This window comes from Pongo pygmaeus, chromosome 15 (genome assembly GCF_028885625.2).
Source record: "Pongo pygmaeus isolate AG05252 chromosome 15, NHGRI_mPonPyg2-v2.0_pri, whole genome shotgun sequence".
NCBI classification, from domain to species: Eukaryota; Metazoa; Chordata; class Mammalia; order Primates; family Hominidae; genus Pongo; species Pongo pygmaeus.
Genome location: NC_072388.2, coordinates 18,969,712 through 18,984,290, shown reverse-complemented (window position 1 = coordinate 18,984,290; position 14,579 = coordinate 18,969,712). Strand labels below are relative to the sequence as shown.

Below are 14,579 nucleotides of genomic sequence, written 5' to 3'. Positions count from 1 at the left end.
TGTTTTGCCCTTGCTAACAACTGCTTTTAAGAAAAATTACACTTAATTAGATTAACAATTCTCAAATGGAAACTCAATTTGCAAACTAAATAATTCTCCTTACCTGAACATGTATAAACCAATATGCACATATACAAAATCATACATGAACCCAAACACACAGTAATGTATAAAAAAATACAGAATGTCAGAGCTGAAAGAGATCTTTTGTCTATAATCTTCACTTTAGAGATGAGGAGTAGAAGGATAAGGTGATTTGCCCAGCTCCAGTAGCAAGCTTATGACAGACACTAAACCCCAAGTTTCTGAATATTTGCAGTGATGTCATAGGCACTCTGTGTGATGCTGGTGAATATTTTAGGTGTGCAATAGTAAGCATAAAATTAGTAATACCTGGTAATCTGTTTAAGATCATTGACAGGCCTGAGAGTTTTCCATATGGCCTGCATCCTAACCTCTGGGAAGAAAATATCCACAACATAATTTCTACAAGATTAGAGGAAGGAGAGAGACAATGGGGATTCCAATTTTACTAGGAATATCCACCTCTGAGAGGAAAATATCCATCTCTGTGGATGTCATCTGGTCTGCAGAAAACCCTTTCCTGGAACTCCCAGGTATTTAAAAAAAGAGTCACATATTAGACCTAGAGACAGAAAGCTCACACCCAGTCACCCAGAATCCCTGATCACCAAGAATTAGAACATTTCTGGAAGATGGGCTCTATACATGGAAGAGTTGGGAATCTTTATTTTGAGGCAGAGAAATATTTGGGGGAAACATAGACTCTACTCCCTTAGAATTGAAATGCTCACATTTCTAAAAACAGCGTTTAAACAGATATTTGTATTTAAGGAAGTGAAAATATTTTCTAAGATGCAGGTCATATGGATCTGTCAATTCCCTTCTGAGTTAAGTCACTCTAAAAAGGGATTGGCAATGATACCTGCCTCACCTCACAGGCTATGGGTGAGCATCAGATGGACTGATAGATGCAAACACCTCAGAGATGAAAGTTTTTAGTTTATCTGGTCTGCTTAGGTAAGGAGCAAGAATCACTTTGGGGTTTGGAAATAACCTTGTACATAGGAAAATCCCATGAAGGGTTGAGAGGGCGGTAGCCATCTCCGTTATTGACAAGGAGGTGGAAGAAGGATGTGAGAACACTTGTTGCCATGAGTACACGAAGAATAAGTGTAGAAAAGGCAGGAGGGGAGAACTGCGAACATTAAGTGTTGGGCCAAGACTTCTTAGGAACAGGACAAGGGACCGTGGCTTGTTCTTTTGACTCTGCTCTTCTCTGAAATGCTTTCACAAGAAACACGAATCTGATGTGGACCCTCCTCCTCTTCCTCCTTTTGGATCTAACTGTCTTCACTCCAGCCCTTTGGTCCCTAGAGGACACCACCGATACTGTGATGTGATGATGAGGTGCTGTTGGCTGATCTATAGGGGTAAATGCAAGCCAATCCACGCATTCATTCATGAGAATCTGACCACCATAGCAGATTTCTGTGGAACTCCACCACTGCCCTGTACCAACAGCCCCTCCATGTGCAGCTGCCACAACAGTACTCATGATGTCAATATCACTGACTGCTTTGCCAGCACAGGGACCCGACCTCTTCGCTGCCACTACCAAAAATAAGAAGGAGTCCAACAGGCCCATGCGAGTGGGCTGCAAGAAGGGGGCATCTGTTCACCCGGATGGCTAGGTTCCTCCTGACACCGGCACCTGAGTGACTTGCACCCTATGCCTTCAAATCTTTGCAGCACTGTCAATGTCTTCTTTGTAAATGCTTCTTCCCTTGCACGTGGATCCCTCATTGTTCCTAGACACATGCAGGCTCCTGCATCTTTCGTACAGCCTGTTCCCCACCAACCCCAGGTCCCCTATCCCTGCCACAGTGTTAGGGCTTTTTGGTGGAGGAAAGGGTGGCAGTGGAGGGTAGGTGGGAGGGAGCCTGAATTACAGAAATAATTCTCTGGAAAAGGCTTGCTCCAACCAAGCTGCTAGACAATCCCCTTCTCGTCTGGCTGGTCTTCCCACCAGCTGCTCTCATAAAACCTCCTGATGGCTGGCCCTACGTGTCCTGGATCATAGGGTCCTTCTATCTTCTGCCGGACGTTCTGTTCCTTTCTACTCAATGGGCTCCTTCGGAGGGTATTAGGGACGATACCCAGGTGGGAAACTGCTTCCTTTAGGGAAACAAATCCCTGTGGCTCCCGGGGTGTCACTGGAAGAAGCCGCTTCTGAAGAAGCTGTAGGAGAAGCAGTTGCACGTGTGTGTCACTTAACCAAGAAATCCTGGGAAAGTAAAAGTTGTCACCACAAAATAGCTACTGTAGTGGAAGAACGTCTCTGTCATTTTCTATGTAATGAAAAATCTGGTAACATCTCTGCACTCAGATTCACAGGTATTGGGTTAGACTCTAATTGTTAATACCAGAAAGGATGAATTTAATACCTATTTTTCTATGTGGAGGAAAAACATGGACAGTGCGAAGGGTAACTGACTTTTTTCATTTTCATTTTGAGTCTCTTTGTCTTTGAGATAACTACTTATTACCAAAGGATTTTGGCAAATTTTTCTCTCATTTGTAAAAAAAGCGAATGAAGAATCCTTTCTTTCTCATTATTAGCTGTGGCCTGGTTCTTGGCCCCACTCCAGGTGAATGTGATGTCACAGAAAGAAATGAATCTCTGGTGAACTGAGAAGTGCACTGACCCGGTGAATGTATGTGGGTTCTGGCTGATGGTGCCATTTTGGTAACATCTCCTGGTGCACCTGGGAAACCATAGGTCATCCTGATGATGAATTTTGTATTTCAAGTTGCTTGGGCCTGTGCGTGCCTGGATTAACATTATTTCTGGGTGTGTCTGTAGGGTATTTCTATAAGACTAGCAGTTGAATTGGTTGATTAAGTAAAGTGGGTTGCATTGCCAGTGTGGATGGGGCTCACCCAATCTGTTGAGGGCTAGAATAGCATGAAAAGTGGAGAAAGGAATTCACCACTTTTTTCTTGCCTCACTTCTTAAGCTAGGACATCTTGTGTCATTGTTCCCACACTTGGGTTGACATTTACATCATCGGCTTCCATGGTTTTCAGGCATTAGGACTCGAACATAATTATACCACCAGCTTTCCTGGGTCTGCCAGCTTGCAGAGGGCAGATTGTGGGACTTCACAGACTCCATAATTGCCTGAGCAAATTTCTCATGATGAATCCTTCTGTATCTGTATTTATATCTATCTGTGTCTACCTAAATCTTTTACGTTTCTCTTGATGATCCTGAATAAAACAGTCATATTTTCTTATTCAGTGGAGATGTGTGATAAGCATGTAATGTGCTCAGTTTCCCAGATATTCATTTGGGTAACCTGGCTGGCCTTGTATGCTAAATTCTCTAACATCACCCAATTTTACATCCAAAACAGCTTTGAAATAATGAGAATTTTGAAGTAGTCAATTGATCTTTTGAAATCACTGTAGATCAGACGTGAGACAAAAGTGACAACTCTGTCATAATTCTGCATGTATTTTAAGACAAACATTTATTCATGAAAATCAAATTTTAGTTTAGAAGCAAGTCTGTTTTTCATAGGTAATTTGAAATAGGGATATAGACAGAATTTCTATGCTTCTATCCCTACTAATTGCCTCACTTCCTTATGTAATTGGAGTGGAAACACAGCTTATAAAATGGGAGTATCAGCTGGCTTAGTGGTGTGTATTTATAGCCCCAACTACTGGGACGGCTAAGGCGAGAGCATGGCTTTAGCCCAGAACCTCAAGCCCAGCCTGGGCAACATAGGGAGACCTCATCTCTAAAAATGAACTAAGAGGCTGGATGTGATGGCTCATGTCTGTAATACTGGATCTATGGGAGTCTGAGGCGGGTAGATCACCTGAGGTCAGGAGTTTGAGACCAGCCTTGCCAGGATGGCAGAACCCCATCTCTACTAATAATACAAAAATTAGCTGGGCATGGTGGTGAATACCTGTAGTCTGAGCTACTCGGGAGGCTGAGGCAAGAGAATCACTTGAACCTGGTAGGTGGAGGCTGCAGTGAGCCGAGATTGCACTAGTGCACTCCAGCCTCAGCAAAAAAATAAAATAAATAAATAAATAAATAAAATGTACTAAGAAACAAACAAAAAGTCAGTATCAGGCAAAATTGATTACAATGTTTAGCTTAGATCCCTCTCCACTCTCTCTTCTGCCCTGACAATGGGGTCTTCTTCTTTCCCTTTTGGGAAATCAATTCACGGACATTTTGAAAGACAAATCCTGTTGTTTTCTTATCAAAATGCTTGATCTACTTGGATATCCTTGAACATTGCAGGCTACTCTGCTGTGAGGTCTCATATTCATGAATCCCAAGTGTAGTCATAATCTCTGCAATTGTATCTCCCCAAGGATGATGATTTTCCTCCTTGATCTTCCATTTAACCCCCACCTAAAGACATCTACCCTAATATGTTCCCAATTATTAAAAAGTAAAACGAAGTGAAAGCAATAGCATTGTGAATTAACCTTCCTTCTGTGCTGGACTTTACAGAATGTGTTAGAGCTGGTGGCTGAAAACACGAGGGCTTGTTTCCCTGGGGAGTAACAAAGACTCTCTATGAGAACGTACGTTCTTTTAATAAATAAAAGTTTTATTACTTGGTTCAAGTAAGAAGTCCACTGGGAGTATTCTCCAAAGCAGTGTCTTCCTGATGGAAAGTGACAAGAACATTACATGTGGTGATGGAGAGGGCAGAGGGTGTATCATCACTTGTAGAGGAGGAGTCCCAGTTGCCCAGACACAGTGAGTGATTCTGCAAGCACATAGTTCACATGTTATGGTAATGAGGCCACAGCTCCTCCTTGGGTGGAGACTTTAGCATGGTAATGAGGAATGTTCATCCCAGTTTGTCTGTAAGTTGCTGGGTTATGCCAGGAGCTGGTTTCCACCAGCAAGCTTGTATAACAGGCTGATTGCTCAAGTTGATTAAATTCTTATAATCCCTGGAGACCCTCCCTGACTACTTATAGAACAATTAACTGCATTTACTCCTGCAAGACTTCCTGAAGATTTGATATTAAGAGAATTTTGTAAAATCAGACATGAGAGGTTCAAGGAAGAGAAGTGGTCTCCAAGGATCATTTCTTTGGAACATGCTGGTGTGACCATTTAACTTCTCCACTGGTAGTCTCTGTGGTGCCGGCCTTGGGTCCAGGGCAATCAGAAAATCTTGGATGTCTACTGCAGAAGGGGTAGTGAGTCCACCAAGTGTTTCCTGATGGTCAATCACAGAAACCTCCTTGGTCTTGTTTGAATCGTCTCACGCCGTGGGAGAGGGGAGCTGCCTCTGACCTCAGCCCAATCCTCATCGTGGGGATGGCAGGAAGATGACGTGGAAGGCATGGAGGGGCTGGAGAGAGGCCATGGCAACAGGGAGGGGAATAGCATGGGGCTGCAGCATGAGAGGATGATGGTGCAATTCATTGAGATTTGAAGACTCTTGTTTCCCTCTCCCTCAACCTGTGGTCCTTCATTGGGGCCTTGCTTCCACTCTTGTCTCCCAAAAAGTTGAGTTCTGCACAGCAGCTGGACTGATGTTTAGGCAGCATTATTCTTGCATGTAACATGCACGATTTGTGCCCCATGAGGAACTTATTTTATTCTTCCATCTTCACAGGCATGAAGGGTCTGTACTTCATTAACTCCTATCATTAATACTCATAGCTATGATGATCTTGTCCTGACCAACCAACTTCTGTGGTTCTAACACGCCAAACCTCTATCTATTCAGGACCATTTTTTAAAAATGAAAATGTTTGAATACATCAAGGAATAAACACATACAAAAATGCAAATAGTTGTAGTCATTTGCTTTCAGATGTTTTAATCAACTTATTGTAAACACAGAACCGAAGTCTACTTACAGCTTTAGTATAGGTCAGGACTTTTGAACTCTTTCTCTTTGCTGGGATGATTCTCCACTTGGTGTCTGCATGACTGGCTGCTTTTCCTCCTGTTCAGATTTCGTTCTCTGAGATGGGTCTTTCCTGGTGACACTCTGCTCTGTCACTTCTGTGGCACATACACATACACATACACATACACATATGTGCTGCTCTGTGTAATTATCTGTACTATGCTATGTATTTTTCCTCCTGACACTTAGGAAAATTTTGTGTGCTTAGAACAATTTTGTATGTTTATTTTTATCCTAGTATAATGTGGCCCCAAAAGAGCAGTGACCTGTCTTGGTCTGTGTTGCATCAACACTCCCTCAAACTGTGCCTGGAGCAAGGTGTCTACTCAGTAGATGTCTGCTGTATGAATGAATGAGTGAAGGAATGAATGACAGGAGAGGGGATGAAGACACAAGGTGGAAAGGGCGTGGGTGGAGCGGGGACTGATCCCTCTATCCTATGGTTTTAGAGACGAGGCATCCCTGACTGAGAAGACACCTGTGATCTGGCACCTGAAGCGAGAAGGTCCACTCCATCTTTCTTCACAGGAAACGTTGCTCCAGCTTTCAGTGTCCCACCCTCTCCTTCTGCTACTTTGAGGTTATGGGAAGACTGCACTCACTTCCTGATATGCCCTATTTTACCTCGAGTCAGTGGATTCTGTTGAGCACTGAGATTTCCCAAACCCAGTGTCTGTGCAAACTTTTAAGTTCACAGCCCCCGCTTGGAGAAGCAGGATCTCAATAGCTTCTCCAGAGGAGAGACTTCAATACAGCTGCTGTCTGGTGCCAATGGAAGAAATCATTACTGACATGGAGTCATCTGAGGAATGGAAATTGCTGTTTCTGAGGGTCCGGAAGAGGAGCAGAGGTATGGAAATCAGAAATCTCTGACTGAAGGACCAAGGTGCAGATCTGATGGCATCATATCTCTGTTGCATTCTGATTCGGGCCGTTCAAAAAGACCCACTCTGTTCCCAGAACAATCACTTGAATGTTGCACCTGTCCACAGCTTCCTGTTTCTCATGGATTCCTGAGTGAAGCCCTGTAATGGAGTCCAGGGCAAGGGCTATCATTATCCATTTCTTCTCTCTCTGAGTCTACAAATCCCTAATTTTCAAGGCTGTGCCCTTCCTGACAGGTGTTGAATGAACCCTTTGACTCACCATTGGGAACATCTGTGGAGGGCAGAATGGGCAGAAGCCAACTCACCTTCATGAGTGCTCCCACTTCCCCATCCTCCTCCTTCCATTTCCCCTTCCCAGGTGACCAGCAGCTCCCCATCTCCAGGACATGGAAGTTTTGGGAAAGATGACCACCTCTCCTCCAGGCAGCATTACAATCTGTCCATATTGCTGTCTGAACAATTTGTCTCATCCACATTTGACTCAAACCCTGGATCCACCTCTAGTACAATTGCTAATAGCTGGAGATTTGATGTGCTCATTTAAAAGGAATATCTCTGAGGCTAAACTTATTTTTATCTTGGTTTCACCACGTTTACAGCATTCTTCACTTTTTCTACTTTCCGTTTTTGTGTTTTCTATCATAACATTCAATCCTATCAAAATTTATCATTCATAAATCATAATGAAACATGTGCATTTTCAGCTTTTTCACTGCAGCCCCTATATCTCTTGAGATAGAAATTATGTCAATAAAAACCAGACTTCGACCATAGAGCATCAAATAGGACCTCAGTATCAAATTGGGCTCAATTGTGAAATACAACTAAAACAAGTGGAGATCTATACTCAAGTTATAGGTTGGTGTGGGGGAAGGGGTCAGTAGATGGAAAATTACCTAGAGGAGATATCAAGCCTAGGGAGATCAATGCTAAGTTGATGTAATTGGATTTTTGTCTTTTGAAGGTAGGCCAGGAATCAGTTATCACATGGAGAATGATGCGGGAATTAAGGAATTTGGTCAAATATTGAGTGTGAGAGACTCATGATAAACCAAGTCAGGAGGACTTCTGTTAAACCTGACTTTAGGTCTGGCACTGGTGGCTCATGCCTCTAATCCCAGCACTTTGGGAGGCTGAGGAGGGTGGATTGCCTGAGGTCAGGAGTTGGAGACTAGCCTGGCCAACATGTTGAAACCCCCTCTCTAAAAATTACAAAAATTGGCTGAGTGTGATGCTGCATACCTGTAATCCCAGCTACTCGGGAGGCGGAGGAAGGAGAATAGCTTGAACCTGGGAGGTGGAGTTTGCAGTGAGCTGAGATCTCACCACGCACTCCAGTCTGGGCGACAGAGCAGGACTCTGTCTCAAAAAATAAAATAAAATAAAATAAAATAAAATAAAATAAAAAGTAAATATAAATATAAATGGCTCTACAAGGAAGGGCTAGGAAGCCCAACAGGATGACCTAGTTGTGAAGAGGGTTTAGAGGAGATGACTAAAGCTTGATCAAACAAGAGTCTTCGACAGTTGCTAGATATCGGTTGAGACCTCAGCTTCTCAGCCTAAAGCAGGGAGAGGGATAAGTCTGTGCTGCTTCATGACAGAGTCTCTTATCTTCAAATCTCTCTGTTTCCCGGAAGTCTCAGGTTAGAGGAAAGAAAAATCTCTAGAGTAGATTGTCACTAAATGACAGCAGAGCGGCTAACGAAGACACACAGACACTTTCAGATGAACTTGCAAAGCAGTTTATTGCAGCCTTCACAAGGGACTTCAGCTCAGGAAAGCTGAAGGGGTATGGAGACTGATGGGGACAGATGCTGATACCCAGGGTACATGGAGAGATGAGATCTTGGCTATGATTGAGGAGCTTGGCAGATGAGTGATGACGAGGAGTGCTGATACAGGAGCTTAGATGATTCTATCCAGGTGAACTGGAACCACTGGATACTGTGGAGGGTCCCGTCGTGGATCCCTGTTGTCACATGCAACTATATAGAACATGTTTGCTGGTGTCTGCGCATACCTGCAGTTTGAAATATTCTGTGGACTTGGAGTTGTGAGGTTACAGTGGATTAAAGGCACCTGGACTCCACTATGATGACAATTGTTGCGACTTCTGTTACTAGGACAGGTTATATTTGGGTTACCACAAACATTAACTACATTAGCAAAAGTTGTACGAAGAAAAGTATTTTGGTTTTTGCAACGCCGTTGAAAATTGTTAATGACCTGCATTGCATTGTTGCATTGCTGGGAGGTCATATTGATGTGCTGGGTTTCAAACCATTGAGCCCAGGTAAACTGTGGAGGTTTGACATGGAGTGAGCCGTCCACAGCCAGAAGCCCCAACAGAAGAAGCAGACAAATTTGAGAAGTGAACAGTTTTGGAACCATGTTTCCTGTGAGAAAAGAAGAGAAGTAACTACTCCCCAATCCGGTCTCGGTTATGACACACACTGTAGTGTCTTACCCCACAGGCCCCTCTGCTGCCACTCTGGGGTCCCATTTCCTTTACTTCCTGTCCCCAAAGTGTGCCACATCTCCTAAGCACTAACGTCAGCTCCCTTCTCCCTCAGTTGCTGCCCCATTGCTGCCCCTTCTGTCCCAGCTCTGGGGATTGTTGACTTACCCAGTCTCTGAGCTGTGGCTCCTGTGAGAACTGATCCAGCTGGTTGTTCTGGGGTTCGGGGGCAGCTGGTCTCTCCTACTTGGAACTGTTTAAATAAAGCATCCCTTGGTGGGTTGGGCCAGCAGAGCCAGGAGGGAGGGTCTGACTCTTGGCCATGCAGAAACCCACAGATTGGTACATAGTCCACTTGTGCAATCATCCTTTTTATTTGATGACTTGGCTGAGCCACGGATACCCAAGGACAGCCCTGCTGCTCTTTCTGCTATAAGCACTCTAATTCCAAGTCATCCTGTGTAAGACAGAGTTTTGCTGGTTAGATCCGAACTCTGGATGAAAACTATACGCTGCCTGCAGAATGACCACAGATTTTATGACTGTCCTCTGGCAGGCCACTAAATGACCAAAGTACATGAAGGCAGGCATAGTAGTTAGAACAAACAGAGCCACAGAGGGCTGTTTGCCCAGGAGAAACCCAGCTTCCCTTTCATTTTTAGTAATATCCTTGATTCTCTCTCACACAAATGCTCTCCATCTCATCCACCACTCTTGCTGGAAACTTGAGCTATTAATTTCTTGAGGCACGAGATTCTGTAGATAATTAAAACAACCTGCGCCACATATTTGAGGGATTTTTTTCCTTTATTCCTCTTGCATTAGATTCACTTTCTCTTAAGTCTTGCCCTGATTATTGCTTCCACTTTGTGTAAAGTTACACAACCTAAAAACACACTGAGGAAAGTTGTAAAATCTGGCATAGAATTAATGAACATTTGGTGTCATGAAAGATTCCAACCTAGCACTCGGTATTCCTGTGATCTTTTCAGCCTATGGTATTTTCTGCAAAACAGTGTGTTGTGGGGTTGTCATTCATCTTCCTGGTAAGTTTCATTTTGTGATATTAACAAGAAAATGGTTCTGTATTTACAAAATGAACATTTAAGGAAAGAGCACTGTATTCCTGAAAGTATAGAAGTCAAGTGTACAGTTTGATACACAAAGCATACACTTATTCTTGGCCCTCAGAGACATACAGGAAAGTAATTGTAGACACATAATTGTATTGCACTTGTGTGAACATGGTTTCATGGGGACGCCGAGGGTGAAGGAAATCACTTGGCTTGAGGGACAAGGAAGACTTCAAAAAAAAAGTTTCATTTCAGCAGGGCCCTAAAGGATAAGCAGGGAGTTTTCAGGGGCTTTAGGGAAGAGATGAGCATTCTGGGCACAGGGGATGATGTGGGGAAATTGTACAGAGGTGGGAAGTGAATTGCAGTGGTAAGGCCTGGGTACTAAGAGATGTTAAATCTGGTCTAGCTTTGAGATTAGAAAATTGATATTAGACCCTTAAATGATATCATATACCTTCCAACAGTTAATCTACATAATTTTTACTACCATCCAATTTTCCTGTCATTTAGAAATGCAATAATTTTATCACTGGAGTCCTTAGGTAAATGTGGACACAATGATGACCTGGTGAGGACTCAATGTGCAGCTAATAGTGCTCTGCCTTGAAGTCCTGTTCTGGCCGACATTCATTAGCAGCTTTATCATGAGGTGAGGATTTTTTTTTTCATGTATATTGTGTGGGGATCATTTTTGTAGGTGATGAGAATGTAAAGGTGAATGATACGTAGAGTATCCCCTCTGTGATGCTGACAGCCACACTGGGTAGAAAGACTTGCACTCAAGTGTCTATAGTACGAGGCAAAAGATGTAGACTGCAGCTCCAGGGCATGTACTTGGCTAAAAAGTGCCTCTTTTCAGCATACACAGTGCAATTTATAATGTTTGGTTTGGAAGGTAAAGTTTGACGTTGGAATAGTTCACTAAAAGTTTTCATTACTGTCTTATCTTTAAAAATCACATGATGTTGGTTGGTGCACCGTGTCTCCTTTACTGTGTTGTATCAATTAGAGCTGAGTAAAGCTGCCTCTGTGGAAGGGGCTCTAGCTCATGGTTGTTCTCTGACTCCATCTCTCCCTCCTGACTTTCATCCTGTCTGTTCAGGTGATGACACCTGCCTGGCTCCTGGAGACATCTGTGCTCATGACACATCAGACTTGTTGCAGTGTCTTAAGAAATAACTCACACCATAACCTGCCCAATTTGCAACCATATTCATCCTTTAAAATTGTGGATTTTTTTTTTTTTTGAGATGGAGTCTTGCTGTTGTCCCCCAGGCTGGAGTGCGGTGGTGCGATCTTGGGTCACTGCAACCTCTGCCTCCCGAGTTCAAGTGATTCTCCTGCCTCAGCATCTCGAGTAGCTGGGATTACAAGCACCCTTCACAATGCCCGGCTAGTTTTTGTATTTTTGGTAGAGACAAGGTTTCACTATGTTGGCCAGGCTGGTCTCCTGACCTCGGGTGATCCGCCCCCCTCGGCTTCCCAAAGTGCTGGGCATGAGCCACCACTCCTGATCACTAAAATTGTATTCAGAACATGCCCATAAGATTTTTCTGATTCTCCCTTGTGTAGATTTCCTGTGTACATTTCCAACTACTTTCATTTGCCTGCAGAACTGTAGAAAAGATCTACTTTGATATTTACGAGCTTTGGGAGAAGACTGTTTTATATGAAGCGGGAATAAAGTATAAGCCAACGTTAAACAAAACTCTCTGTGACTTCAGCATGATTTTGTCTTTAACAGACGTGAGCCACTTCTCCCGGGTTCTTTATTTTATTAGCATAACTTGTCTTGCAGCCTAATTTAATGACACATTTTCAGACCCAATCCACACTTCCACTGAGAGGAATAGTCAGAATTATGCCCCAGTATTAAGTACTTTTTCTGGAAACCGATGAACATTGTAAAATATTGTCCCAGACAAAGACTTCTGCATTTATGGTAAAAACCACTGTTGAGTACACTGGATTGATCAATGACTTTTTGCATAGCATTTATGTGCAAAAAATATAATGTTTAATGCTTGCAATTTCTTCAGCCCCAGGGTACCCTTGCAATATTTGCTCTTAACCTGCTGACAGGGAGGTACCAAACCACCGATACCTTCCTGCACACAGATTTCCCTCATGCAGCAGTGGCTGTCTATGGGAAAGACAATGCACACTATTTACTAGGTTGGTGCAAAAGTAATTGCGATTTTTGCCACTAAAAGTAATACAAGATTGTCATAATAATATGGTGCAGGTTAAATTGCACCAAATGGAGTAATATTTTACTTACCTAAATTCTAAAGGTATTTGGTGTACTGAGCTCTTTCTGGTCTCTTAAACCACAGAAAGGTGGCCCTAGGCCTTCCCTCTTGTGTGGGGCCTCCTGCTTGTCTCCTCTGAAAGCCATTAAATAAGTAGATCTGACACCTTTGATTAAGTTTCTGGCATGAAAGAGGAAAGAACTAAGCCTTCTTCTTTTTCCTCAACTATAACAAGTCCTTTACTTCTCTGGAAAGGGAAGAAAGGGAAATAGAGCTCAGATGGAATTAGGGAGAAGTGTGTCTTAGGAGGGATGAAATAAAGTGTGTTTCCTAAGAAACTGGAAAATTGCATTCATGTCCCATTGAACATTTTTAAAATCTCTTTCTTTCTTTCTTTCTTTTTCTTTCTTTCTTTTTCTTTTCTTTCTTTTCTCTCTTTCTTTCTTTCTTTCTTTCTTTCTCTCTCTCTTCCTTCCTTCCTTTCTTTCCTTTCTTTCCTTTCTTTGTTCTTTCTTTCTTTCTCTCTCTCTTCCTTCCTTCCTTTCCTTTCTCTTTCTTTCTTTCTTTCTCTCTCTCTCTTCCTTCCTTCCTTTCCTTTCTCTTTCTTTCTTTCTTTCTTCCCTCCCTCCCTCCTTTCTTCCCTCCCTCCCTCCTTTCTTCCCTCCCTCCCTCCTTTCTTTCCTTCCTCCCTCCTTTCTTTCTTTCCTTCCTTCTTTCCTTCTTTCCTTCTTTCTTTCTCTTTCAGATGGAGTCTCACTCTGTCACCCATGCTGTAGTGCAGTTGCAAGATCTCAGCTCACTGCAACCTCTGCCTATCGGGTTCAAATGATTCTCCTTCCTCAGCCTTCCGAGTAGCTGGGATTACAGGCATGCGCCACCACGTCCCGCTAATTTTTGTATTTTTGTAGAGATAGGGTTTCACCATGTTGGCCAAGCTGGTCTTGGACTCCTGAACTCAGGTGATTCGCACACCTCAGCCTCCCAAAGTGCTAGGATTACAGGCGTGAGCCACCGCACCTGCCCTTATTTCTTTTCATTGACACATAATAGAGGTACATATTTTCAGGGTACATGTGATAATTTAATATATTCATATAATGTGTAAGGATCACATCAGGGAAATTGGGATATCCAATACCTTAAATATTTGCCTCTTCTTTATGTTAGAAACGTGCAAATTATTCTCTTCTAGCTATTTTGAAGCGTACAGTAGATTATCATTAACTATAGTCATCCTCCTGATCTATCAAACACTAGGTCTTATTTCTTATATCATTTCTTATATTTGTACCCATTAAACATCCTCTGTTCATCCCCATTGCATTTTGAGCATGTAGATGCATTTGCTAAGATTTCAGAGCTCACACAAAATGAATTATTGTATAGGTTAGTGTCTCTTTAAATGAAGTTGTTATATAAGTTTTGTGTTACAGCGATGTTGGGTGTAGATTTTGTATAGCCTTGTCCAGATACCAGCTCTGACATTTTCTATTTGAGACTCTTACTATAAGAGTTGTACAGGGCCAGGTGCAGTGACTCATGCCTGTAATCCCAGCACTTTTGGAGGCCAAGGTAGAGGGATCACTTCAGGTGAGGAGTTTGAGACCTGCCTGGCCAACATGGAGAAATTCCACCTCTACCAAAAACACAAAAATTAGGTCGGGCGCGGTGGCTCATGCCTGTAATCTCAGCACTTTGGGAGGCTGAGGTGGGTGGATCATGAGGTCAGGAGATCGAGACCATCCTGGCTAACATGTTGAAACCCTGTCTCTACTAAAAATACAAAAAATTAGCCAGGCATGGTGGCATGGGCCTATAGTCCCAGCTACTTGGGAGGCTGAGGCAGGAGAATCGCTTGAACTCAGGAGGTGGAGGTTGCAGTGAGCCGAGATCACCTGCACTCCAGCCTGGGT

At 43.0% G+C, this 14,579-nt stretch overlaps 2 protein-coding genes across 3 annotated transcripts; one reads left to right on the top strand and one right to left on the bottom strand.

Annotated features, from left to right (window-relative positions):
• The first annotated feature begins 387 nt into the window (after nucleotides 1-387).
• On the top strand, nucleotides 388-7,570 carry LOC134738129 (seminal ribonuclease-like). Of its 2 annotated transcripts, none has more exons than XR_010123675.1 (2): nucleotides 388-617; nucleotides 6,440-7,570. XR_010123675.1 is itself a non-coding variant. In XM_063651385.1 (2 exons), the coding sequence occupies exons 1-2, from the start codon at nucleotides 576-578 to the stop codon at nucleotides 1,646-1,648; spliced, it is 372 nt and encodes a 123-aa protein (XP_063507455.1). In that variant the 5' UTR covers nucleotides 414-575; the 3' UTR covers nucleotides 1,649-2,333. The 2 variants fall into 2 exon arrangements, 1 of the variants encoding a protein (XP_063507455.1); XM_063651385.1 differs by lacking the exon at nucleotides 6,440-7,570 and adding an exon at nucleotides 1,319-2,333 and having other exon boundaries at nucleotides 414-617.
• A 1,036-nt stretch (nucleotides 7,571-8,606) lies between these two features.
• On the bottom strand, nucleotides 8,607-9,561 carry LOC129012716 (non-secretory ribonuclease). Its single transcript, XM_054448678.2, has 2 exons — nucleotides 9,507-9,561; nucleotides 8,607-9,276 (listed from the first exon to the last, which is right to left on the bottom strand). The coding sequence occupies exon 2, from the start codon at nucleotides 9,269-9,271 to the stop codon at nucleotides 8,786-8,788; it is 486 nt and encodes a 161-aa protein (XP_054304653.1). The 5' UTR covers nucleotides 9,272-9,276; nucleotides 9,507-9,561; the 3' UTR covers nucleotides 8,607-8,785.
• Between the last annotated feature and the right edge of the window lie 5,018 nt (nucleotides 9,562-14,579).